The sequence below is a fragment of the Bos taurus genome, chromosome 5, assembly GCF_002263795.3.
Source record: "Bos taurus isolate L1 Dominette 01449 registration number 42190680 breed Hereford chromosome 5, ARS-UCD2.0, whole genome shotgun sequence".
NCBI lineage: Eukaryota > Metazoa > Chordata > Mammalia > Artiodactyla > Bovidae > Bos > Bos taurus.
In genome coordinates, this window is record NC_037332.1 from 103,992,880 (window position 1) to 104,019,522 (window position 26,643).

General features: G+C 52.3%; 1 protein-coding gene across 3 annotated transcripts; it reads left to right on the forward strand.

The window, feature by feature from the left end:
- Positions 1 to 708: 708 nt before the first annotated feature.
- Positions 709 to 26,022, forward strand: SCNN1A (sodium channel epithelial 1 subunit alpha). 3 transcript variants are annotated; one of them, NM_174598.3, is given in 13 exon segments: positions 709 to 1,394; positions 2,087 to 2,447; positions 10,485 to 10,752; positions 12,283 to 12,476; positions 17,631 to 17,734; positions 18,347 to 18,510; positions 18,929 to 19,027; positions 19,227 to 19,344; positions 23,305 to 23,383; positions 23,507 to 23,564; positions 23,694 to 23,749; positions 24,120 to 24,195; positions 24,608 to 25,913. In NM_174598.3, coding segments are annotated over 12 exon segments (1,953 nt in total). In that variant the 5' UTR covers positions 709 to 1,394; positions 2,087 to 2,091; the 3' UTR covers positions 24,989 to 25,913.
- The last annotated feature ends 621 nt before the right edge of the window (positions 26,023 to 26,643 follow it).

Here is a 26,643-nt window from a genome sequence, read left to right on the forward strand (position 1 = left end):
CCCCCAGGTTCCCTCAGCACTTGGCTCCCCTCTCTGTTACCAGGATCCTTGTCTTCTGACTTCATGACCTCGAGGGCCTGTCTTCTCCTATCCAGCTGCATACAGGCTCAGGCTGGGCCTGTCTGCATGTCCCAGCCCCCTCCTCCCGGAGGCGAGGCGAGAGGAGCCAGTGGCTACCTCCTACAGAGTCACAGTGGCAGACCTCTGGCCTGGGCTGTACACTTGGGTCTCTGTGCCTCCTGAGCCCTTCTCTGATCCCTTCCCCCTTTCCTGCTCAGTCCCTCACTCTCTTGCTGGGTTGTCTGGGGCAGAGATTTTGGAGGAAAACAATGGCCCCCACGTTGAGTTTTGCCTTCCTTCCAGGGTTGGTGCAGCCTTGGGCCAGGCTCAGCTTCTTCTCCCCTCTCTCTTCACGGCCAAATCCCTCCTACCTCCTCGGTGCCCGCTATCCCTGGGCTCCAAGGCTCTGCCCAAGTGCCCTGGTGGCCCCTCTTCTCTGAGCACACATTCCAGCAACCCCGTGACCACAACTGGGGACATTCCTGGCCCGGCAGCCAATGGTGTAAAAAGGAACAGAATGTCCCAGGGCCCCGCCCAGCCCCCAGCTCCACCTGGGCCCCTCCCTGGGCTGGACAGGCTCGGGGTGGGGGTGAGGGGTCAAGAGGGCAGAGGGGTGCTCCTGGGCGGGTCGGGAGGTGTTCACACCTTAGTGAGCAGGGAGGAAGCCTGCAGGCCTTGTTTCCTTCTTCCCCAAGGCCTGGGGGTGAGGCTGACCCAGGGGTGCCCTTGGAAGGATTCCCCGGGGAGGGGCCCTGGTTCTTGGAAGCCCACTGGGGGCAGTCCCTCCCCCTGCCTCTCCTTCAGTGGTGGAGGAGGGGGACTCCTTTTGGGGTTGGCTCCCTCCTCCTCACCATCCCCCTTCTCTGCCTGTCCTCCATCCCTCCCTCCCTCCCGGTCCTTCCCCCTGTCCTCTGTCCACCCACCTCCACTATCTGGCCTTCCCTGTTCTCCTGGTCTCCACACCTTAGTCTCACTCATCCTGACTTGTCCTTTTTCCTTGCTTTGCCCTCCTGTCTTTGCGTTCAGCATCACCTCCTGGTTCCAGACCTCCATCCCTCGCCTGCCTTCTTATCTCCTGGTCTCCCTGTCTGCTGGCTCCCCAGGACTCCCAGCCCTGACTTTTCTTCTGCCCCACCGTCTTGCTTTTCCAGTCCGGACGCTGCAGGTCACCTGCCCTCAGGAGCCCTCCTCCCTCGGGAGAGCTCTCAGCTCTGACTCCTCCTTGGCCCCTCCTCCTGCCCAGCTCACCTTTAATTGAGATGCTAATGAGGCTTCTGCGGCTTCCCTCCTGGGCTGGCGGGCTGGCTCCCGGGTCTGGCTGCTGCACCTGTCAGGTGAGGGGGAGGAGAGGCCGGGCTGCCAGATTCAACTGGAAAGGAACCAGTCCCAGTCCAGCCACAACCTGGGAGTGGGAAGCAGGAGGCAGCCCAGACCTCTTGGAGCCCAGCTGTCCCTGGGGCCGAGAGGGAGTCAGGTCACAGCCCGAGGTCAGGCCCGGGGACCAGAGGGGAGAGTCCAGACTGCAGGGAAGAGTGGGCCGGGCGGGGAGGGAGAGGAAGAGGGCAAGATCACAGAGCCTGACACCTGGAAGGAAACAGGCAAGGAAGAGAGCCGAGAGACCCAAAGAGAAGCGAAAGGCAGAGAGAGGGACAGAGAGAGAGAGAGAGAGAGAGACGGAGACAGAGAGAAGCTAAGACACAGATATTGGAGGAAGAAGACCAAAGACAGAGATTGACTGAACAGAGGAGACAGAGGAGACAGAAAAGGAGAGTCTAGGACAGAAATCAAAGGGAGTTTTATCAGGGAGGCAGAGAGGCCACTCAGGGGAGGCTTGGCTCCAGCTTTTCTGCCCAGACACTGGCAGGTCAGCAGGCTCCCGGGGACGGGCTCGAGGAGGAAGGGGAGAAAGTGGGCAAGAGGTGGGAGGAGAGTGGGATGAGGGCACGGGCCCCAGGTGATGAGGATGAAGGAGGCACCCAGAGCCCAGAACTCAGCCCGGCCCCTCGCCCTCCCCGACCCCCCAAAGGGCTCATGAAGGGAGACAAGCCTGAGGAGCCGGGGCCGGGTCCCGAGCCTTCGGGCCCCCCGCCGCCCACGGAGGAGGAGGAGGCCCTGCTCGAGTTCCACCGCTCCTACCGGGAGCTCTTCGAGTTCTTCTGCAATAACACCACCATCCACGGCGCCATCCGCCTGGTGTGCTCGCAGCACAATCGCATGAAGACAGTCTTCTGGGCCGTGCTCTGGCTCTGCACCTTCGGCATGATGTACTGGCAGTTCGGCCAGCTCTTCGGAGAGTACTTCAGCTACCCCGTCAGCCTCAACATCAACCTCAACTCGGACAAGCTTGTCTTCCCTGCGGTCTCCATCTGCACCCTAAACCCCTACAGGTAACCTGAGTCAGACGTCCCTCTGGGCAGGAGAGGGGAGCCCTCGACGTGATGGGCCAGCCGCTCTGCCCAGGGAAGACTTCCTAGTGCCTGGGCCTTCTCCAGAGTGGGCATGTTGTACCTACAGTCTCCTCCTCCACCCCTTCATCCTCCTGAAAGTGGGAGGGATCGCCGATGAGTTCAGAAGGGCAAGGTGGGAATCAGCCCCTCCTTATCAGGAGATAAATCTGATGAAGATCCTGCAAGGAGATGACTGCAGGTGGGGAGGGGGGGCGGTGGTGGTGGTGGTGGTGGGAGCTGGCTGGTATTGGGCCCTGGCAGGGTGGTCTGGTTTGAGAAGGGCAGTTTGTGTTGGAGAGAGCAAAGTGGGGGAGCGGTGGTGATGGAGCCTTCCATGAGCCTCGAGGCGGGGTTGGGGGGTGAGTGGGGGTGTAGTCCCAGAGCCAGGACAGCAGGACAGGATGGAAGCTGCCCTGGCCAGGCTGTTCCTCCAGAGGCCCAGGTGGCCCTGTTGCGCTGTGCAGTCCACCTGTCCAGGTGTGGTGTTTGGGTGTGTCCTGAAGTTTTGGGTTTCACCCAGCGTTCTTTGCCAATTTTCGGTTTGGAAGCCAGAGGGGATGGTGGTAACCATGGAGAAGACAGGAGGGCAGAGTTGGGTGTTTACACACACCTGTGTGTTCACTCGGTCCTGCCACACCTCACACCTTGGGACACCTCCGGCAGGCCAGATATGGCTCTAGGCACCCAGCGAATGGGTTCATCAATAATTCCTACAACAATCGTTGCTGAAGGCCATGTACTCTGCTACATATTGAAAGATAAGATGGAAGAGATAGGCATATAAACAAATAACCTCAGCGCACTGGGACAGGTACCATAAAAATTGTGAGCTAGAGTCAGAGTGTAAGGTTTATGAGTGAGAGTGTATGTGAACGCATGGATGTGTGTGTGGAAACAAATGAGGTGTGCATGCAATTGCGAGTGACTGGGATTGGTCACATATCAGGGGTGGTGTAGTGTCATGAGCTGATCAGGGTTGGGACATCCTGTCCTACAGAGAAAACACTGCTCTTCCACTTCACTGATAAACTCCTGTATGAGGCCCAGGTTAAGAGGCCAGTTACTGAGAAGCTGCTTCATGCACCAGACCACCGGATGCAGTTAGGAACTCCTCGGGCAGCTCCTTTAATTCTTCCAACAATCCTCCGAGGCAGATACTGTTATTATTCCTGGGTTACGCTTGAGGAAACTGAGGCAGAGAGCGCTAAGGCACACGGTCACAGACTCCACTGTGACTTTCCCTGTTTGTGGTGGTTGTTGTTCAGCCACCAAGTCGTGTCTGACTCTTTTGCAACCCCACGAACTGCAGCACCCCAGGCTTGCCTGTCCTTCACTATCTCCCTGAGTTTGCTCAAACTCATGTCCGTCGAGTCAGTGATGTCATCCAACCATCTCATCCTCTGTTGCCCACTTCTCCTGCCTTCAATCTTTCCCAGTATCAGTCTTTTCCACCCTGTTTGCCTGATTGCAAACCCCTGTCTCTTCTTAATACCCAAAATGTGAATGTGGAATAATAGTTTCTGCTCAGATGCTACATCTCATTTCTTTTTCGTTTGTTTGGGGGTTTTTTTGTTTGTTTTGTGCAGCATGTAGGATCTTAGTTCCCTGATCAGAGATCAAACCTGCACCCCCTGCATTGGAAGCACAGAGTCTTAACCACTGGACCACCAGGGAAGTCCCTACATCTCATTTCTGAGCTTGTCTTATTCCCTCTCTCAGCCTTCTTTCTCTTCCCCTGGTGCCTGCGGCTTTGCTTCTCTTCTTCCCAACCTCAGTGCTCCCAGCCCTCTTCCTTCCCCTACTTCCCCCACCCTCATCCCCTGGGGCAGTGGGGAGGGGAGGGCAGGCAAGCAGGAGGAACTAGCCAATAGTAGGCTCTCAATAAAGACTGGTTGAAAGATGCGGGTGAGAGACGGACAGTATAAGGTTAATCTGTTGAGGCCTGCATATTTTCCAAGGTTCCGAAGGGTGCAAGGCTGTGGGCAGTAGAGGAAAACGCCCCAGGGAATGAAAACCAGGGCCCTGGCCTCTGGGGCTTGCAGGCTGGGAGGCAGGTATTCTCACCGAATAAAACAGTCCCTCCTGCAGGAGTTAGTGGGGAGACACCCAGCACCCTGGATAGGAGGGGAGTCAGAGAAGGCGCCTCAAAGCCGGGGCAGGATATGGAGCCCCTACTGTGTGTTCGATCCTGCGCTGGGAGTTCTCTAAGCACTACCTCATTTAATCTTGACCGGTCCACGGAGACGGGCATTATTATTTCTATTTTGCAGATGAGGAAGTGGAGGTGAAGTAACTGAGCAGGGTCAAACTGCAAGTAATAATAAAAAATAACAACGAGAACGTCTCTGGTGGTCCAATGGTTAAGACTCTGCACTTCCAATGCAGAGGATGCCAGTTCAATTCCTGGTCAGGGAACTAGGACCTCACATGCCATAGAGTGTGGCCAAAAGAAAAAAAAAGAAAGAAAAAACACCAATGATAATGGCTAACACATATAGTACTTAATATGTGCCAAACAAAAATTTATATTAATAAATGATTTAATTTTCACAACAGATCTCTTATGTAGATACCAGTATTGCTCCCATTTTATAGATGACGAAACTGAGGCCCAGAGAAGTTAAGTAATTGCCTAAGTTCACACAGGGAACTGGTGGTGAAACAGATTCAAAAATCCGTTGCCTCCCCATCACATAGAAGCCAGTGAATCTAGGGTCAGTAGCTGAGTCAAGACCAAGTATGTTTGCTTTCAAAGTTCTTTCTCCCATTGCAGTTTAAGGAGGGGCCAGGCAAAGCCATCCAGGGATGGGGGCTGGTGGGAGCCTGTGGGGAGCAGCAGGAGTCCAGAGGGAGGGAGGGGGAGAAGGGAAGCATCCGGGTTATTGGTTCCTGTTCCAGGAGAGAGGCAGGGGTGGGTGGACAGGTTGATGCAGCCTGGTGGGTGGGGACCTGCGTGTGACTCATGCTGCTAGCTGGTGTGGGTGCTGGCAGAGGCAAGATAGGTGACTCGGACTGGGGAGCAGGGAAGGGGTGGAAGTCTTGGAAGAGATAGAGGAGCTTGTGAGATAACTGGAGGCAAAGTCAGCCCAGGTGCCCAACTGCAGGTGGCAGGAGTGTGGCCAGCAGAGGGGGAGGGGTATTCTGGGCTGTTCTGTAACTTCCAGGAAAGGGGATAAGGCTGAAGACCTTCATATTAAGCCAGGAGGTGTTGAGAGTCCAATGTGAAAGGTCAGCCACAGCAATCCCCATCCACTTTCTGGTTAACAAAGGTCTTTTTTTCACCCAAGAGAGGGGGCCAGACAAAGCCACATCCATGGCAAACAGAGCCCAAGAGCGTATTTTTTTCATTCAATCCTTGGGGGGACTGAGGCTGGTTTTAAGGAAGAGTGTGGCATTCTTGGACAGCAAAGAAGGTCATGGAATCTTCCTTCCCCTTAGAGAGCTGCACTGAGGGAGGGGAAGGCTCTGAGCCAGGCCATCCAACCTTGACCCTGCGGGGGACCCTGCACTGCCCCCCACTCCCCCCACAGGATCTGGAAAGCAGGCTCTGCATTGGCAGGCCTGGCAGGGACAAAAAGCCACTGTCCCCACCCCCCGCCCCCCCCCGAAGTGATGGACTCCTTCGTGTCAGGAATGTCACTTATCTCTGCAGCAACTGCTGATGGAAAGTTCTTCCTTAGGTAAAGCTGCAGCTTACCTCACTGTAACTTCTGCCTTCCGGCCCTGGTTCTGTCTTTGAAGCAGCTCTAAAGACATCTCCTCCTTCTTTACCCAGTGGTCATCTGTTCAGGGACTCCAAGGACAGCAGTCACCAGGCTGTCTTTTCAGCATCCATTATCATGATCTGATCTTCGTCACAGGCTTACTGGATAAGGAGAAAACTACCAGCCCAGAGTTGGAGGCTCTGAGAAACGTACAGATTTTGCAAAGGTCACCCAACTATTTAGGTGGACGAATCAGAATTGGAGTCTGGTCTTCTGCTCCACTTTTATTTTTTAAAGAATTATTTATCTTTGGCTATGCTTGGTCATCGCTGCCATGTGCGGGCTTTCCTAGTTGTGGCGAATAGGGGCGCAGGCTTCGCATCGCCGTGGCTTCTCTTGTGCAGCACCAGCTCTAGGCGCGTGAGCTTCAGTAGTTGTGGCGCACAGGCTAAGTTGCTCAGCCCCATGTGGGATTTTCCCCTACCAGAGATCTAGCCCGTATCCCCTGCATTGGCAGGTGGATTCTCAACCGCTGGACCATCAGGGAAGTCCCTGTACTTCTGTTAAGATCACAAAGTCACAGGGCAGTTGAGTGGCAGGCAGTGCTCTCCTGTCTCCTCAGCCTTCTCTTCTCCAACAATAGGTTACTATTATTTTACTATCATTATTACTATTATTAAACTGTTCTTTCTTATTAAAGAACAGTTGTGACCATAAAAACAGTAGCTGCAGTTAGACAGTACTCACTCTGCCAGCTCTTTTTATCACTATGTTTCTCATATGTTAATTCACTTAATCCTTATCACCTTGAAGGTAAGTGGTGAGGCTAGGAAATGAACCTGGGAAGCTGATTAGAACTCAGTTCCTGTAACTTTTACTGTTTTTTTTTTTTTTTAACTTTTAATGTTATATTGGAGTATGCTGCTGCTAAGTCGCTTCAGTCGTGTCCGACTCTGTGCGACACCATAGACGGAAGCTTACCAGGCTCCCCCGTCCCTGGGATTCTCCAGGCAAGAACACTGGAGTGGGCCACCATTTCCTTCTCCAATTCGTGAAAGGGAAAAGTGAAAGTGAAGTCACTCAGTCGTGTCCAACTTTCAGCGACCCCATGGACTGCAGCCTACCAGGCTCCACCATCCATCCATGGGATTTTCCAGGCAAGAGTACTGGAGTGGGGTGCCATTGCCTTCTCTGATATTGGAGTATAGCTGATTAACAATGTTGTGATAGTTTCAGTTGCACAGCAGAGCAACTCAGCCATACATACACATGTATCCATTCTCCCCCAAACTCCTCTCCAATCCAGTCTGCCCCATAACACTGGGCAGAGTTCCCTGTGTTATAAAGTAGGTTCTCGTTGGTTATCCATTTAAATATAACTGCTGCTCTCGGGAGCCTGCTGGGCTGCCGTCTCTGGGGTCGCACAGAGTCGGACACGACTGAAGAGACTTAGCAGCAGCAGCAGCAGCAGCTGTTCTTATAATGACCAATAACAAACAAATCTCAGAATGTCAAACACACACCTTCAACCTGAGCTACATTTTTCTCCTATGAGAGGATGAGGGGCAGCCTGCTAGACTTTTATGAGGGAGATGGTGGCTGAGGACTGTGAGGTTTGGACTAGGCACATGAGGACCGCCCTGTGTGTGTGTTAGTTGCTCAGTTTTGTCTGACTCTTTGTGACCCCATGGACTCAAAGGCTCCTCTGTCCATGAAATTCTCCAGGCGAGAATACTTGACTGGGTAGCCATTCCCTTCTCCAGGGGATCTTCCCAACCCAAGGATCGAACCCAGGTCTCCTGCATTACAGGCAGATTCTTTACCATTTGAGCCACCAGGGATTGTCCTCCATATTGGTGGTACCATTTTAGACTCCCACCAGCAGCAATTTCAGATGCTCCACATTCTCACCAATACTTGATGTCATCAGTCTCTTTGAGCCTGCTGCTGCTGCTGCTGCTAAGTCGCTTCAGTTGTGTCCGACTCTGTGCGACCCCATAGACGGCAGCCCACCAGGCTCCCCCGTCCCTGGGATTCTCCAGGCAAGAACACTGGAGTGGGTTGCCATTTCCTTCTCCAATGCATGAAAGTGAAAAGTGAAAGTGAAGTCGCTCAGTCATGTCTGACTCTTAGCGACCCCCTGGACTGCAGCCTACCAGGATCCTCCGTCTATGGGATTTTCCAGGCAAGAGTACTGGAGTGGGGTGCCATTTCCTTCTCTGTGGTTTGAGCCTAATGGATGTTAAATGGTACCTCATTATGGTTTTAATTTACATTTAAGTACTAATGATGCTGAGTGCCTTTTCATGTGTTTAGTGACCATTTGAATATTTGGGGGGTTCCTTTTTAAAACTATGTCATTTTCTTTTTAATTTGTAAGAAGTTTTTATATTTCAGCATTTCTTCTATTTTTTATTCTAGTAAATTTTGCCTACCCCTAGGTCGTGAAGGTATCTTTGATGTTTCCTTCTATAATCTTTATGGTTCTGAATTTTTTGTTTGGGTTGCTTGACTTAATTTTTGTATACAGACTAAGGTAGAGGTTGAGGTTCTTTCTTTCCCCCCGTTTTTCATACAATATCCAGCATCATCTTTTTTAAAAAAATTATTTTCCTCATTGAGCTGAACAGGTGCTTTGGTCAAAAATCAGGTTGACCATATATATATTTGAGTTTATTTCTGGATTCTATTCTGTCCTATTGATCTGTTTATCCTTACATAAGCACTGCTGCTGCTGCTGCTAAGTCGCTTGGGTCGTGTCCGACTCTTTGCAACTCCATAGACGTCAGCCCACCAGGCTCCCCCGTCCCTGGGATTCTCCAGGCAAGAACACTGGAGTGGGTTGCCATTTCCTTCACTACACTGTTTTGATTACCATGGCTTTACAGTCTTAAAGTTAGGTAGAGTAAGCACTCCAACGTCGCTCGCTGTTCTTTTCCAAATTTGTTTTGGCCATTCTAGATTTTTGCATTTCCAAAGCAATCTTAGAATTGACCCGTCAATTTCTTCAAAAATGTCTGCTGGAATTTTGATAGGGCTTTGCTTGAATCTGGGCTTTCCGGGTGGTTCAGTGGTAATGAACCTGCATGCAATGCAGGAGATGTAGGTTCAATCCCTGAGTCCGAAGATCTCCTGGAGAAGAAGATGGCAACCCACTCCAGTATTCTTGCCGGGAAAATTCCATGACAGAGGAGTCTGGTGGGCTATATTCCTGGGGTCAAAGAGTCCCACACAACTTCTCCACTGAGCACGCATGCACAGCTTGAATCAGAGAGCAATCTGGAAGGTGGCATAGGAGTTCCTGATCTACTTGTGTCTGCACCTCCTTTTATTTTGGTCTTTATTTCAGCAGGATTTTCAGTGTACAGGTCTTGTACACCTTTCATCAGATTTACTCCCAGTATCTGATGTTGTTTATGCTATTTAATATGGTGCTCTGATTTCATTTTCCATTTTTTTGATCGCTAGCATGCAGAAACATTTTTTGCATATTTTTTTTTGTATCCCGCAACCCTGTTTATTTATCGGTCCTAGGTGTCTGTTTTGTTTTGGTAGATTCTATCCCTAAGGCCCTGCTACTTTGCCTGGACTTTCATGATGGAGATGGCATGGCCCCTGTATTGATAAGGAATGTGAGGATTTACACTGGACAGTGTTTAACTCACGGTTTGTGAGCCCCACCTGAAACTCCTTAAAACTGAGTCTTTGGTAGGAGGGCGGGGAAAGGAGACTGTGTGGTACCGGTATTTTTAAAGTTCCTCGGAGGTTCTAGAAGTGCAGTTGAGACTCCCTGATTTAGAAACTGTCATGTGGCAGACGGTCAAAGGCCACCCTCGCCGAGATGGGGCGGATGGCCCATGCATCTCGGGTCCGTGGGAGTGTCTGGGCCTTGCCGGCCCACCCCCTCTCCTGCTTTGGGAAACGGCAGACAAGTTCCGGGTTCCCTTCCAGGCCAGGGCGAGTGGGAAGAGAGCACCTCCCGTCTCTCCCTTACGAGAAACATGCGGCAATAAATGCCGTCCCCGCCGGGGCTCACTGTCGCCTCCAATCACCAGGCGGACACACCTGTCTGCGCCTCCCCTCGCCCCCGAGATAGCCCTGCAGACCCCAGAGCTATTCCTCGCAGACTTCTCTGGGCTGAACTGATCTCACCCGTTACAGACGGGGAAACTGAGGCACGGGAGATGGTGGCGTGGGAGGCGGGGGGGGGGGGGCGAGGATTGTTACCAGGCCGCCACCTCCTAGTCCGACCTTTCGCCATCGCCCCTTCCAGGTACAAGGAAATTCAAGAGGAGCTGGAGGAGCTGGACCGCATCACGGAGCAGACTCTTTTCGACCTGTACAAGTACAACTCCTCCAAGACCCTCGTGGCCCACGCCCGCTCCCGCCGCGACCTGCGGGAGCCGCTGCCGCACCCCCTTCAGCGCCTGCCCGTCCCGGCTCCGCCCCACGCGGCCCGCGGAGTCCGCCGCGCCGGCTCCAGCATGCGGGACAACAACCCCCAGGTGAACAGGAAGGACTGGAAGATCGGCTTCCAGCTGGTAAGGCCCCGCCACCCCTCCGCTACCGCCCCGCCCCGCCACCGTCCAGAGGCCCCGCCCCCTCCCCGCCCCAGCCTGCGCGCCCGAGTCGGCTTAGCTCCCCGCCCTCCACGACCCGCCTTCGCTGCCAATGATACGAGGCGGCAGTCCGAGCGCTGGCAAGATAAATAGGTTACATACACTAATAAATTTGAAAATTAAAATTAAATAACGTCTCTCTGGGCGCCAGCTTGTGGAGACTCCTCGCTGGGGGCCTCTGTGGGAGCGTTTATGGGGATGGGAAGCCAGATCTACTGTGGAAATGCTGTTTCTGAATACTGATCCCCAGTGTGGGACTCACTTGGGACCTTCCAGGGTGATGGGGCATTGGGGTTCCTGCAGGCCCAAGACAGGATTGTTGTTGCTGTTTAGTCGCTCAGTTGTATCTGACTCTTGGCGACCTCTTAGACTGTAGTTCACCAGGCTCCTCTGTCTATGGGATTTCCCAGGCAAGAAGATTGGAGTGGGTTGCCATTTCCTTCTCCAGGGGATCTTCCCGAACCAGGGATCAAACCCAGGTCTCCTACATTGATAGGCAGATTTTTTACCACTGAGCCACCGGGGAAGCCCATATATCTATCAGATCAGATCAGTCGCTCAGTCGTGTCCGACTCCTTGCGACCCCATGAATCGCAGCACGCCAGGCCTCCCTGTCCGTCACCAACTCCCAGAGTTCACTGAGACTCACGTCCATCGAGTCATATATATATCCTCTCTCTTAAGCCTCCCTCCCATCTCCATTTATTTTTTTAGTTTTCTTGCTATCCTCTCCTTATTCTCTGTCGTGGGCTTCCCCGGTGGCTCCCTGGTGGCTCAGACAATAAAGAATCTGTCTGCAATGCGGGAGACCTAGGTTCGATCCCTGGGTCAGGAAGATCCCCTGGAGGAGGGCATGGCAACCCACTCTAGTATTCTAGCCTGGAGAATCCCCATGGACAGAGGAGCATAGCAGGCTACAGTCCACGGGGTCGCAAAGAGTCTTACACGACTGAGTGACTAAGCGCACACACACACATATATACATATACACACATATATATATTTATGGCTGATTCATGTTGTATGGCAGAAACCAACATAATATTGTAAAGAAACTATCCTCCATTTAAAATAAAAAAAATAATAAAGATTTTTAAAAAAGGGAGCGAAGCAGAGAGACGGTACCCAGTGACCAGGGTTCCAGTCCCCTCTTTGATACTGGGACAAACTGCTTGATCCCTCAGTATTCCCATCTGTGAAATGGGGAGAAGAATCCTTGCTTCACCCCCGTCAGAGGCTGCATAAATGACCCCAAGGTGTGTGCAACTTCCAGTCTCCTCCATCAATCCTGTGCTCTCTAGGTCTGCTGTCTTCCAGGCTTCGGCTTCTCCCAGCCTGGCTCCCCGCCCCTATCTATCAGTCTTTAGGACCCCAGACCATTCATTGCTTAACCTTGCCCCGCCCTGCTTACCCTTGCTGCTGGTTCTCTGATGCTCTGGTCTCTGTGTCCAGTGCAACCAGAACAAATCGGACTGCTTCTACCAGACGTACTCGTCAGGGGTGGATGCTGTGAGAGAGTGGTACCGCTTCCACTACATCAACATTCTGTCCAGACGGAGACAGGACACCTCTCCCTCGCTGGAGGAGGACGTGCTGGGCAAATTCATCTTCACCTGCCGCTTCAACCAGGACTCCTGCAATGAGGCGTGAGTCTTTCCCCGCTGCCAGGCTTCCTGCTCTGCCCCTCCCCCCACCTCCCCCCCTGGTCTCCTTTTCTGGACCATCCTGAGACCCAGCATGGAAGGCACCCTGGAGTGCTGGTTGAATAACAATGCCTGCAGGTGGGGAGGAAGGGAAAGTATTGACCTCAGGTCCAAACCTGTGCCTGGGGAATGGCCTTGCAGGACACGTGTGGCTCCCTGGGTCTGCGGCAGTGTCAGATGGGAGCCTTGGGAAGGCTGGGCTTGAAGTCTGGCTTTGAGAAACCAAGGACTGAAGCATGGCTCCCTGTTTTTCTGAGGCCTCTTTCTCACTGGCATCAAACTCGAGAATGCCTGAAAGGTCGTGTGGGCCCCTGCTCCGCTGCCTCAGATAACGCAGGCAGCAGTGGGTGGCGGACACAGCATGGACTGAATCAGGGACTAACCCTGAGTTCCTGCTCTGGCTCTCTTTCTTCTGGACCAGGTGAGTCTGGGCATTCACTCCAGTCTTCAGAGCCTATTTCTTTGTTTGTGAAATGGAGGGAAAGGAGATTCTTTCAGTGTTCATTGAACCAATATTTTTGACTTTCTGGACTATGTGCCAGTCACTGTTTTGGGCATTTGGGATACATCAAAGAAGAAGAAAAATATCCTTGCCCTTCGGACACTTTTTCTTTCTTTGACCACACTTGGTGGCATGCAGGAGGATCTTAGTTCCCTGAGCCGTGCTCCCTGCACTGGCATCTCAGAGTCTTAACCACTGGACCACCAGGGAATTCCCTTGACACTTTTTCTTAAGCGATGAAGTTGATAACATCTGTCTTTGAGTACATGAGATAAGGAGTTTGAGGGCACTTTATACACTGCAGTGAGTCGTGGGTCTCATTGTTAGTGGGAAGTCACAGTCACGCAGGTGAAGTGACTTGCCCTAGGACAGGCTTGTCCTGTCCTAGGCTTGTCCTAGGCTTGTCCTTGTCCTAGACTTGCCCTAGGACAGCCAGAGCCTAGGGCCCCCCTCACACTACTGCACTGCCCGCCTGGCATTCTTTCAGTCACATCTCCTTCCATGATGTCTTTGCAAAGAGGTCATGGTTGCAGCCAGCTCTCTGAGGGCTGGGGGGGAGGCTAAGAGTAAGGGAGGTCCCCTTCTGTAGCCGCTGCCCGCCCCCACCCTGCCTTCCGTATTCCTCGAAGTTCAGGCACTGTGTCCCTGCCTCTACCCAGCTGAGGAAGGGCCCGAGGCAGCATCTCCACCCCACAGGGACCCTGTCCCTTCCTTGTCACTGAAGACTGTTGGCAGGGCCAGGTGTCACCTGCTTCTGCCCGCCCCCTCCCCTCACCTGGAGCACACACTCTGCCCACACACACCTTTGTTCCTGTCTCCGGTTTGTGTGTTTGTTTGAGGACAAGTAAGACAGTAGCAGCACCTGAGCCTGTGGCAGCCCACAGCTACCACCGAGTGGCTCTGTCACCCTCTCGCTTTGCCCGCCCCAGGCTCCCGCCTTCTCATCAATGGAAAGTCCATAGTTCATCTCAGTCTTGACACTTAGGTCACTTCCTCACTGCAGAGCCTCATCGATTCTCACCAGGGTTATCATAACCCCCCAATCTGTCTCTCCACCTCTCGAGCCTCCTTTATTCTGCGACTGCAGGAAGCTTTACTCTTCAGCGTTCTGCCTGCACTTCACTGCACTTAACTGTTCCAGACAGTCCTGTGTGAAATCTGTCAGTGTCTCTCTGGCCTTCAGGATCGAGTTGAAGTTCTTTATCATGGCTTTCTCAGCCCTCTCCTACTCTGTGTTCAATTCTCTTGCCTCTCTCTCTATGATCTTTTCTTTAATAACAGCTTTATTGAGTTGTACATCGCATACCACAAAATTCATCCTTTGAATGGATATAATTCAGTAGTTTTTACTGTATTTACAGAATTGTGCAACTATTAACACTGTCTAATTTTAGAATGTTTTCCTGTCTCCCTATGTTGTCTCCTCCTCCAAGCCTTGGGAACCACTAATCTACTAACCACTGTCTCTATGGATTGCCTACTGGGGACATTTCATATAAATGGAATCACATAATATGGGGTCTTTTGTGACTGGCTTCTTTCACTTAGTAAGGTTTATCCATGTTGCAGCATGTATCAGTAATTCCTGCTTTTCTTTTTTTTTGACTTCGTCACAAGGCAAATCCTAGTTCTCTGACTGAGGATCCAACCCTGGTTCCCCCTGCAGTGGAAGTGTGTAGCCCTAACCACTGGACTGCCAGGGAAGTCCCCCAGTTCACCTCTCTTTTTCACTAAATAGTCTTCAATTGTATGCTTATGCCGCATTTAGTTTATCTATGCTTTGGTGGATGAACGTTTGGGTGTCTTTCACTTTCTGGCTCTTACGAATAATGCTGGATGCTGCTATGAGCATTCCTGTACACGTGTGTGTATGGATGTATGTTTTCATTTCTCTCAGGTAGATACCTAGGAGTGGGGCTGCTGGGTCACATAGTAATTCTATATTTAATATTTAGAGGAATGTTAGACTGTTTTCCAGGTATCTGGGCCATTTTACATTCCTACCAGCAGTGTGTGAGGGTTGCAAATTCTCAACATCCTTGCCTTGTTATATCTGTCATTTTGGCTTTAGCTGTCTTAATGATTCCCTATACCCCCCCTTTTTTTTTTTGGCTGCACCATGAGGCTTGTAGTATCTAGCCCCGACTAGGGATTGAACATGGGCCTATAGCCGTGTAAGTGCTGAGGGCCGCTGGACCACCAGGGAAATCCCTGATTTCCTATACTCTTAATAGAAAATTTATATAGCCCTTACCCAGTGCTAAGCACTGTTCTGCTGCTACTGCTGCTAAGTCGCTTCAGTTGTGTCTGACTCTGTGCAACCCCAGAAACAGAGGCCCACCAGGCTCCCCTGTCCCTGGGATTCTCCAGGCAAGAACACTGGAGTGGGTTGCCATTTCCTTCTCCAGTGCATGAAAGTGAGAAGTGAAAATGAAGTTGCTCAGTGATGTCTGACTCTTAGCGACCCCATGGACTGCAGCCTACCAGGCTCCTCTGTCCATGGGATTTTCCAGGCAGGAGTACTGGAGTGGGGTGCCGTTGGCTTTTCCGAAACACTGTTCTAGGTTTCATTTAATCCTCCCAGAATCCCTATGAAGTCAGTACTAGTATCATCCCCATTTTACTTACAGGTGAGGAAGCTGCGACACAAAGAGATCAAGTGCTTGGGCTGGTCCCCTAGCTGACAGTCGTTAGAGCTGGGGTTCAAGTCCAAGTAGCTTTGCCCTGGAGTCCGTACTCTTCACCATCATGTCACACTGCTTCTCATACACTCTCGTAATGCACTTGATGTGTTTCCATTTACATGTGTTTTTACCAAGTGTGTGTGTAATGTGGACATAAATGGTGTTGTATTATGTACATCATGTTGCCCTTCACTTTTTAAACTAAGCTCTGTGAGTTTAAGATTCAGTCTGTGGTCTGCTCTATGGATTCCACCTGCTGCGGACAGCCTGTGGTGTCCCTGTCCCTTCCCCTCTGAGCAGGGCTCCCAGGCCTTGTAGGACTGGCCTCTTCCTCTTTCGTCCCTCCTTGAGCACAGCCTGTGTTCTGGAAACGCTGCCATCCTAGCTCTTCCCAGAATGTGCGCTAGTATTTCACATTTGAGCCTGCTTTTTGAGGGCAATGAACTATTCCAGATCGTTGAGCTCCATCTCCTCATTTTATAGATGAGGACAGTGAGCTTAAGGAAAATGGTTTGCTTAAGGCTGTATAGGCATCGCTCCCGCTCCCATCTCCGTCCAGCCTGCTTCCCTCCCCTACTTCTCTTCCTTCCTCCTCTACCACCCCCAGCCCAAAGACCTGTTCCCCTCTTCTCCCTCCCGCCCCCATGGCTGGGGAGTTAGAACAGATAACCCCTGTTGGCTGAGGAGTTCAGTTCAGTTGCTTAGTCGTGTCTGACTCTTTGCGACCCCATGGACTGCAGCACGCCAGGCTTCCCTCTCCATCACCAACTCCCGGAGCTTGCTCAAACTCATGTCCATTGAGTTGGTGATGCCATCCAACCATCTTATCCTCTGTCGTCCCCTTCTCCTCCTGCCTTCAATCTTTTCCAGCTTCAGGGTCTTTTCTAATGAGTCAGTTCTTCGAATCAGGTGGCCAAAGTATTGGAGTTTCAGCTTCAGCATCAGTCCTTCCAATGAATATTCAAGACTGATTTCCTTTAGGATGGACTGCTTGGATCTCCTCGAAGACCAAGGGACTCTGAAGAGTCTTCTCCAGCACCACAGTTCAAAAACATAAATTCTTCGGTGCTCAGCATTTTTTATAGTCCAACTCTCACATCCATACATGACTACTGGAAAAACCATAGCTTTGAGTTAGATACCCCCTGTTCCCTTGTGGGCTCTGGCTGCGTCTGCACAGCCTCCCCGTTGGGGGACGTGTGATTTGCTGTCAAATCATGTTCCTATTGTAGCAACACAAATCTGGGACTCCTTTCTCTCTGTTCCCAAGCCTGTCCCAGCCCTGCTTTGTACCTCCCAGTGGGAGGCATGCCATTGCAAGACCTGTTCCTGCCCTTGGATCTGACCTTCCTGGTCTCACTGTCTTGCCCCACCCCACTCCCCCACCACTTCCTTTCTCTTTTGTTCATTCATCAACTATTTGTTCCCGATCTCCTGCGTCTCCTACATGCCAAGAACCATGCCATTAACCCAGAGATGATTCAGCCATGAAGGTGATGTGTTTCCTGTCTTCAAGGAAATTATAATCTGAGTGGGGAAGTAAGATATAGACGTGTGAGAAGCCAGGGATGCTGCAAGAATTCATAATGTAGTGTAGCACCAAGATGGGAGAGGCCACAAGGCCAATGAGGTGGGGTGGCCTGGGGGGCAAGCCTGGGCGAGAAGGTAGCTGACCCGGGTTTGAGTCCTGTCTCATGCTTGCTGCTTGTGTCACCTTGGGCAGCTACTTGACCTCTCCGAGGCCGTGCCTCCTCTCTTGTGAAGTGGGGATGATGCCTAGTGAGAGGGCCTGGGTGAGGCTTCAGCACCTCGTCCACACATAGTAGGTGATCAGGAAACAAAGGGCTCTGAAAGTGCTCTCCCTGACCCCTGCACCTTCCCCTCTGACCCCTCTTTCTCTCTCCTGAATAGGAATTACTCTCATTTCCACCACCCGATGTATGGAAACTGCTACACTTTCAACGACAAGAACAGCTCCAACCTCTGGATGTCCTCCATGCCCGGGGTCAACAACGGTGTGCTGTCCCGACCCCAGCCCCAGCCCCATCCCCTCCGCTGCCCTGTGTGCCCACATCTACCTGCCTTGAGCTCCTGTCCTAGAAATGCTCCAGGCCTCACTACAGCCCTTCTGTATCCTGGAAAATCCTCTTTGCTTTTTCTCCCCTGTGGGTATCACGTATTCCATCCCAGGTGTGACAGGAATCCTATCCTGGCTCTGGCTGGCCCTGCACCCCAAATCCAGCTCGTGCGTGTACATGCTTGGTCACTAAGTCGTGTCTGACTCTTTGTGACATCATGGGCTGTAGCCCGTCAGGCTCCTCTGTCCATGGAATTCCTAGGCCAGAATGCTGGATTGGGTTGCCATTTCCTTCTCCAGGGGATCTTCCTGACCCAGGGATCGAACGCATGTCTCCTGCATTGTCAGGTGGCTTCTTTACCACTGAACCACCAGGGAAAACCCCCGAATTCAGCTCAGGGGTTGCCAAATCCATTTGCAGGTCTTCGTTAACTTGCTGCCCTGGGAGGCTTAGAGACTAGGCAGGGTGGGAGGATGGGTTTCCACACCCTGATGCTTCTCTCAACCAATGTGCCCTGCCCCTTGGCTCTGTTCTCCCCGTTCTCCCCAGGTCTGTCCCTGACACTGCGCACAGAGCAAAATGACTTCATCCCACTGCTGTCCACGGTGACCGGGGCCCGGGTGATGGTGCATGAACGGGATGAGCCTGCCTTTATGGATGATGCTGGCTTTAATCTGCGGCCTGGCGTGGAGACCTCCATCAGCATGAGTAAGGCAAGGATGCTGACCGGGAGACCTGGGGAGGACCCCAGATGAGGGGCAGAGAGAGGGCTTAGAGGGTGACAGCTAGAGGGCCAGAAGAAGTTGTGTTGGGTGAGCTTCGAGCATGTAGCCGTCTTCAGGAGCAGAAATCTGGGGCGAGGGGTCGGCCAGGCCGAGTGTGCATTAGGAAGTAAGTTTCTGAGGACTACACATGGGATGAGAACACCGGGAAGGGGTTCAGAACATGCTGAGGGTTCCAGGGGATGCTCCAGGCCCAGTGTCCTTGGTAGCTGTGGGGGCATGTTGTTAACTGACCAGGCAGGTAGGAAAGATGGCGGGAAGGACATACAGCCAGGGACTGAGGGAAGACTGAGGTCAAGAAGAGGCCTGGACCACTTGCTCTGACCGCTTGGTGTCTCTGGGTTCTTAGGAAGCTGTGGACAGACTTGGGGGTGACTATGGCGACTGCACCAAGAATGGCAGCGAGGTCCCAGTGGAGAACCTTTACAATACCAAGTACACGCAGCAGGTGAGGCCCAGCCTGTTTCCATGGCAACCAGCGTAGGTCAGCCGTAGCCACCAGGAGTGCGTGATGGGCGATGGGGACTGTGGAGAGAGGGGTGGAGGCGCACTGGTGGGGCTGGTTTGTCCTCCCCTCCCCTGCCATGTGGGGCTGTGTGGGGGTGGGCAGGCCTGACCCCGTCCCCATTCGCGCTTCCCTCCCCCAGGTGTGCATCCATTCGTGCTTCCAGGAGAGCATGATCAAGGAGTGTGGCTGTGCCTACATCTTCTACCCGCGGCCCGACGGCGTAGAGTTCTGTGACTACAGGAAGCATAATTCCTGGGGTGAGACTGCGGGAGGCCGGCCCCCATTCCCACCTGAGCCCAGGACTATCCCAGGAGCCCTGCACTCTCAGTGCCCCCTCTGTGGCTTCCGGCTCCCACGTTCTCCAGCCGGTTCTCCCACTGACTCCTGTTTCCCGGTTCTTAGATGCTGCCCTGTCCATTTTCCTCTCACTCTCTCCTCTCTGTCCCTCCCTCACCGTTTTTCTCTCTCTTTTGACTTCTGTGTGTTTATAATTGGATGTCCCCATTTAAAAATAACTTATGGGACTTCCCTGGTGGTCCAGTGGTTAAGAATTCACCTTGCAAAGAAGGGGACGCAGGTTTGATCCCTGGTTGGGGAACTAAGATCCCACATGCTGCAAAGCTACTGCGCCCATGAACCGTAAATAGAGAATCTGTGCCAAAAGGAAAGATCCTCATGACACAATTAAGACCTGACCCAGCCAAATAAATAAATAAGCAAATATTTTTTTTTTTAATAAAAATAACTTGCAGCAAAAGGAAAGAAGAGCATGTGAGGAAGATCTCCCTGGGTTCCTTGCTCTGCGGGTAGCATCCTGCTCACTCCCTAGGGTACCAGCAGGGTTGTTGCTGGGCGCTAGTGAGACAGTGCTGGGTTCAGGAAGAAAAGACTAGAAATTGTGTGAATCTGCCTCTTTCCCTAACACCTTCCAGTTTATGTATGTTTCATCGTGCACATAATATATCAGTTCAGTAGGAGCAGGTGTATCATTTAGAAATGACTTGTGGAAGAATTAAAACATTACAACTAGAGGAGAGCGCAGTCAAAAGAATCTGGAAGACACTAGAGTCTCCTCCTGGCCCTGGTCTAGGAGCACATCAATCTCTTCCTTTTCTTTACAGCTGAGTTATTCAGCAGGGAAGCTGAGAGAGAAAGAAAGTCCCCAGCAAGAGAACACAGAACGTAGAGGGCAGACATAGAACATAGAGGGCGGGCGTCCTTGGTCCACACCCCCTTATCTGGCCTAGCCGACCCCTCCGAGGGCACAGGGCAGGGACACGATGGACCCCAGGGTGGAGAGCAGCCTCTGTCTGTGCATCTCTGCCTGCTTTCTTTCCTGGTGCTGCTCTCTCAGTCCTTCCCCGACCCGTGCCCTGCAGTCTCAGCCTCTGATTTCTGGCTTTCTGGCTTTGGAGAATCACAGCGCATCTGAACTGGAGGGAAGTTCAGAGGCCGTCTTGCTTGATGGGCCCCTTTCTCAGATGAGCAAGCTGAGGCCCAGAGGGAGGACGGGATGTCCCAGGACATGCAGAGCAGGCACTCTGCCCACTGTTCCCCGGGCCCCCAAACGCTGATTGCTAAGTGGTTGTGAGTTTGAAAAAGATCCTTGAGAGAAAAATGACCTTGCTATTTGCTAGAAGCTCTGAGGATAAAGGAGAGAAACTTGGCTGAAGATACAGTCTGCTGAGTTTCCTAAGGACTGCTTGCTCCCCAGCCTAATTGCTTCCCAGTCTTTCTAATTAAAGATTAATTCTGTGATTAATTATATACCCTGGTATTCAGAGGGATTTGGGTCAGAAATGAAGAAGGACCCAGGTGACTGAAAGTATCAAGAATAACAAAAAAACCTTACTTAGAACCTGGGAAACAGGGGTGAAGGGGGAAGCTATGGTCCCATTGAAAGTGAAAGTGAAACTCGCTCATTCACGTCCTACTCTCTGTGACTCCATGCACTGTATAGTCTGTGGAATTCTCCAGGCCAGAATACTGGAGTGGGTAGCCTAGCTGTTCCCTTCTCCAGGGGATCTTCCCAACCCACGGATCGAACCCAGGTCTCCTGCATTGCAGGTGGATTCTTTACCAACTGAGCTATCAGGAAAGCCCTTAAAAGTGAAAGCCTCCCAGTCATGTCTGACTCTTTGTGACCCCATGGACTATACAGTCTATGGAATTCTCCAGGCCAGAATACTGGAGTGGGTAGCTTTTTCCCACTCCAGGGCATCTTTCCAACCCAGGGATCAAACCCAGGTCTCCCGCATTGCAGATGGATTCTTTACCAGCTGTGCAACAAGGGAAGCCCATGGTCCCATTATTCTTTTTTTGGTAACAGGTGTATTGAGATAATTCATTTCCTGGATAACTCACTCACTGACAGTTTACAGTGCAATTTTAGTATTATGTGTGCCTAGTCACTCAGTTGTGTCCGATCTCCGTGATCCCATGACCTGTAGCCCTTCAGTTCCTCTGTCCGTGGAGATTCTCCAGGCAATACAGTTTTAGTTTTTTTGCACAGTCGTGGAACTGTGTGACAATTGTTGTAATGAGTTTACAGCCTTCTCACCGCTCCAAAAAAAAAAAAAAATTTGTACCCGTAGTGGTCTCCAAGCTTGCCATTCCCTGTATCCACAGGGCCTCCCCCTACCCCCCTGCCCCGGCCCCTCAGAAACACTCAACTACTTTCTATCTACTATAGATTTGCCTCTCCTGGACATTTCATAGATCACAATATATGATCCTTTGTGATTGGCTTCTTGTACTTACCCTTAATATTTTCAAGGTTCATCCACCTGGTATCAGGTGTTCATCCACCTGGTATCAGGGCTTCCCTGGTGGCTCAGCTGGTAAAGAAGCCGCCTGCAATGTGGGAGACCTGGGTTGGGAAGATGCCCTGGAGAAGGGAAAGGCTACCCACTGCAGTATTCTGGCCTGGGGAATTCCATGGACTGTAGTCCATGGGGTTGCAAAGAGTTGACTGAATGACTTTCACTTTCACTTTCCACCTGGTAGCATATATCAGTCCTTCATTCCTTTTTATGGCTGAATAATATTCATTATATGGATAGACTGTATCTTGTTTATCCATTTATCAATAAATGGACGTTTGGGTTGTTTCCCCTTTTTAGCTGTTGGGAACAATGCTGCTATGAACATTTGTGTACAAGTTTTTGTGTGGTCAATTTTCAGTTCTCTGGGGTGTGGAATTGCTGGGTCATTTAGTAGATTTAGGGTTTCCCCAATGGGTCAGTGCATAAAGAATCTGTGGGCAATGCAGGAGATGAAGGGGACACGGGTTTGATCCCCGGCTTGGGGAGATCTCCTGGAGAAGGGCATGACAACCCCCTCCAGTATTCTTGCCTGGGAAATCCAATGGACAGAGGAGCCTGGTAGGCTAGAGTCAGACCCGACTGAGCAACTGGGCACACATGCATGCAGTATAGTATTTTATGTTTAACCTTCTGAGGAACTGCCAGACTGTTTTCCACAACAGTGGCACCAATTTATATTCCCAGCAGCGATGAGTTCCAATTTCTTCATGTCCTCATCGACACTTGTCATTGTCCTTTTTCACTGTAGACGTCTTGGTGGTGGTGGTTTAGTCACTAAGTCGTGTCCAACTTTTCGCGATCCCATGGACTATAGCCCACCAGGCCCCTCTGTCCATGGGATTTCCCAGGCAAGAACACTGCAGTGGGTTGCCATTTCATCTCCAATAGCCATCTTAGTGGGTGTGAAGTGGTATCTCATTGTGGTTTAATTTCATTATTCTTATACAAAAATTGTTCCCACTTTTCTTTTTCACTTTTCAACATTTGTCTGTATCTAGAATTTGCCTGCAGTGTGGGAGACCCATGTTCAATCCCTGGGTTGGGAAGATCCCCTGGAGAAGGAATGGTAACCTATTCCAGTATTCTTGCCTGGAGAATCCCATGGACAGGGAAGCCTGGGTGGCTATAGTGCATGGAGGTGGCAAAGAGCTGGACCCATGACTGAGCGACTAACACTTTCACTTTAACAAAGGTGTAACCTGTTGTTTTTATTTTTTGCTGGACGTGGCTTTATTTCTTAAACATGTTCTGGTGCTGTCAGTCAGGAGCCCTTCCTGTTTTGCTCCATAATACTCTTCTGCAGTGGGTGCCAGGGGTCTTGGGACACCTGGAGGGTGTGGGTGGAGAAGGTGGAGGGGGCCTAGGAAAATGAGCACCTCTCTGCACCCTCAGGCTACTGCTACTATAAGCTCCAGGATGCCTTCTCCTCAGACCGCCTGGGCTGTTTCACCAAGTGCCGGAAGCCATGCAGGTGAGCATCCCCTCCTGGAGCCCAGGTTGGTCGTCTGGGTACCACAGAGGATCCTTGGTCCAACTTTGAATGGGAGACCCCACCCCTCCCCCCTCACTGAGCACCTTCTCCATCCCCTTGTAGTGTGACCATCTACAAGCTCTCTGCCAGTTACTCACAATGGCCGTCCGCGACATCCCAGGTAGAGTATGTGTGTGTAGCACTGCGGTCGTCTCTGGGCATACGTGTATAAGTGTGTTTGACCCCACCCCCAGCTCTGTAAGCCTGAAGAGTACGGGGGTGACCCCACTGATACCTCATCCCCTCCCAGGACTGGGTCTTCCAGATGCTGTCCCGACAGAACAACTACACCATCAAGAACAAAAGGTCAGTCCTACCCTGATCCTGGGCTTCCCTGCCCGCTAATGCAGGAGTCTCGGGTTTGATCCCTGGGATGGGAAGATCCCCTGGAGAAGGAAATGGCAACCCCCTCCAATATTCTTGCCTGGAGAATTCCATGGAAAGAGGAGCCCAGCGGGCTCCAGTCCATGGGGTCCCAAAAGAGTCGGACACGGCTGAGTGACTAAACAGTAATAATAATTCCTTTCCCTGGGTCCCAGCCCTGGGAAAGGAATCTGTGGGAGGGAAAGCAGACCGAGGAAGAGGGATGGGTACAGCTGATTGGAGGAGAGTGTTTTTGAGCAGCAGAGAAATTAACCCTGGGCCGTCTCTTCCCACCCTCTCCCCTACTCCAAAGGGATGGAGTTGCCAAACTCAACATCTTCTTCAAGGAGCTGAACTACAAATCTAATTCTGAGTCTCCCTCAGTCACGGTGCGTCCTGCCCCACTGAGCCTGGGATTCTCTGGGGGCGGGGGGTCTTAGTCAGGGGGCTGTCCGTAAACACAGGGGATTACCTCTGTGGGGCCTGAGGGTTTTGGCCTCGAAGGTGGGGGACCAAGGGAAGGGGAGAGGGTGAGCATTAGAAGGGTGGAAGGATGCCTGTTGGGGTGAAGTCTGGGGTAGGGGGAGTGCTGGATGATGGGGAGAAACCTCTCGAGACAAGCCTGGGTGTTAGCCATCCCCACAGTGGCCTCATTCTTGGTTTTCCCTGGAAGAAACCAGCCAGCGGTCCTGTGCTTCCAGAGGAGGGGAGCAGAGGCCAGGGGCCCTGGGGTCAGGAGAGGCCAAGGGGAGTGGAGCTGGGCTCCCTGCCAAGTGCTCAGCGTGCCTCTCTCCCTCACAGATGGTCACGCTCCTGTCCAACCTGGGCAGCCAGTGGAGCCTGTGGTTCGGCTCCTCCGTGCTGTCCGTGGTGGAGATGGCTGAGCTCATCATTGACCTCCTGGTTATCACCTTCCTCATGCTGCTCCGGAGGTTCCGAAGCCGATACTGGTCCCCAGGCCGAGGGGGCAAGGGCACCCAGGAGGTGGCCTCCACTCCAGCCGCCTCCCTCCCCTCCAGTTTCTGCCCCCACCCAGCTTTCTTCTCCTCATCCCCGCCAGACCCTGCCATCTCCCCGGCCTTGTCAGCCCCTCCACCTGCCTATGCCACCCTGGGCCCCCACCCAGCTCCATCAGGCTTGGCAGAGGCCAGCACCTCTGCCCACGCTCCGGGGGAGCCCTGAGGGAAGGACGGTATCCCCTCCCCAAGGCAGGCACTTCCCTTGGTGGGAGGGACGCAGCCTTGGCAGGATTCAAGAATGTTTGGCGGCTTCCTGTCAGAGCTGCCCAGCTGCCCCTGGTGTGTGCGTGGGTGGCGGGGAGATGAAGCAGCATGGATAGGGGGCTGTGGAAATTGCCTGGAGACCCCCGACCAGCATCACCCCAGTTCCTCCCCGTACCCGCTGGTCTTGCCTCGAGAACACTTTGCTCTCCCCCACCCCAGTGCAGCCAAGTCCTCTTTTTCCTTGGATCGGCTGAGCCAAACTTGGATCTCTGACAAACAACTTTCCTAGGAAACAACTGACGACCAGAACAAAACACAGACGAGGGCACACAAAGGCGTGTGTGGTTTCCTTCCTAAAGATGGCTGGATTCGGCCCCAGAATGGCCCTCCACACTGCCTTCCAGTGACACAGGCGTTTGTGCCTCTTCTTGAACTGGGGTGGGGAACCCCACCCCAAAAGCCCCCTCGGTTAGTTGCTAGGCGACTCTGTTTGCCTGACTCCCAGGGCAGGAACTGGGGCAGCCCGATGTATTAAAGACCTGGATTCCCAGTCAGCCTCACTACCCCATCCCCCTGACGGAGCCTCGCCCGGCGCCTCTGCCCTGTGTCCTTGTCCTTTGTAACTCTGCGTACTTGCTCAAGCTATTTCCTTAGCCTGGACGCCTCCCCCGCCCCCATCTGCTGGAGAACTCCTATGCATCCCTGAGAACCCTGCTCGGATACCATTACTTCTGTGAAGGCTTCTTCCCCACCCTGTCTTCCCCAGATCTTACCACTTCCCTCTCCCGTGGACTCCCATCACACACCATCACATCCATGGGAGTGCTGACGCTGCATTTAATTTTCTGTTCATTTGTGTCTGTGTTCCCAGCATGACCGAGCTCACTGTGGTTAGGGATTGAGTCTTATTCATTCATGTATCCTCACTGTCTAGCCCAGTGTCCCGCTTGGAGCAAGTAGGCAGGTACTTAATAAATGTTGTTGCATAAAGAATGTCTGGAGGGACTTCCGTGGGTCAGGGAACTAAGATCCCCCTTGCCATAGGGTGTAGCCTAAAAGAAAATGTCTGGAGAGCTGGATGGCACCATGAGGGGGCCAGGGAGTGCACGCAAGTCCCACAGTTCTGGGTTGGGGAGTGGGGCACAGGACAGTCTCCCATTCCTCTGGCTGCACGATGGGAATAACCATCCTTCAGGGGCCTTGGGAGAGACAAACTGTCTTGCTAGTTCTTCCATGGGCATTGCTGAGCATCTGCTCTGTGCCCATCACCATGTTCAGGTGGGAGGTGAAGACAGGTGCCCTCCATCAGGAGTCCTGCTGTGCAATGCTTGGGGTAAGTGTCCCTGTCCACAGCCTAGACCCCTTTCCTTCCCGACTTTGGTCACCACCATCTGTAATCCTCTCCTGCTGAGTACCACTCACCACCCAGCTGCACCACCCTCACCCGCCTGCCTCTCCATCAGCTGCCCAGTGCCGGTGGAAGAGGATGAGACTCAGCCCAGCTTCCTGAGGAGCCTCGAAGCCTGTGTATTCTCATTCTCACATCATCACAGACAGAGCAGCAGCGGGCATCTTCCCAGCTTTTAAAGGAGACGCTGAGAGATGTCGGAGTGG

What these genes read in the sequence shown, in the direction of transcription:
- SCNN1A (XM_024991370.2), top strand. Translation starts at nt 1,996, where the DNA reads ATGAGGGCACGGGCCCCAGGTGATGAGGATGAAGGAGGCACCCAGAGC. An exon ending in GGAAGATCGGCTTCCAGCTG is followed by an intron (nt 10,753 to 12,282) that starts GTAAGGCCCCGC and finishes CTCTGTGTCCAG; the next exon opens with TGCAACCAGAACAAATCGGA. An exon ending in CTGAGTCTCCCTCAGTCACG is followed by an intron (nt 24,196 to 24,607) that starts GTGCGTCCTGCC and finishes TCTCCCTCACAG; the next exon opens with ATGGTCACGCTCCTGTCCAA.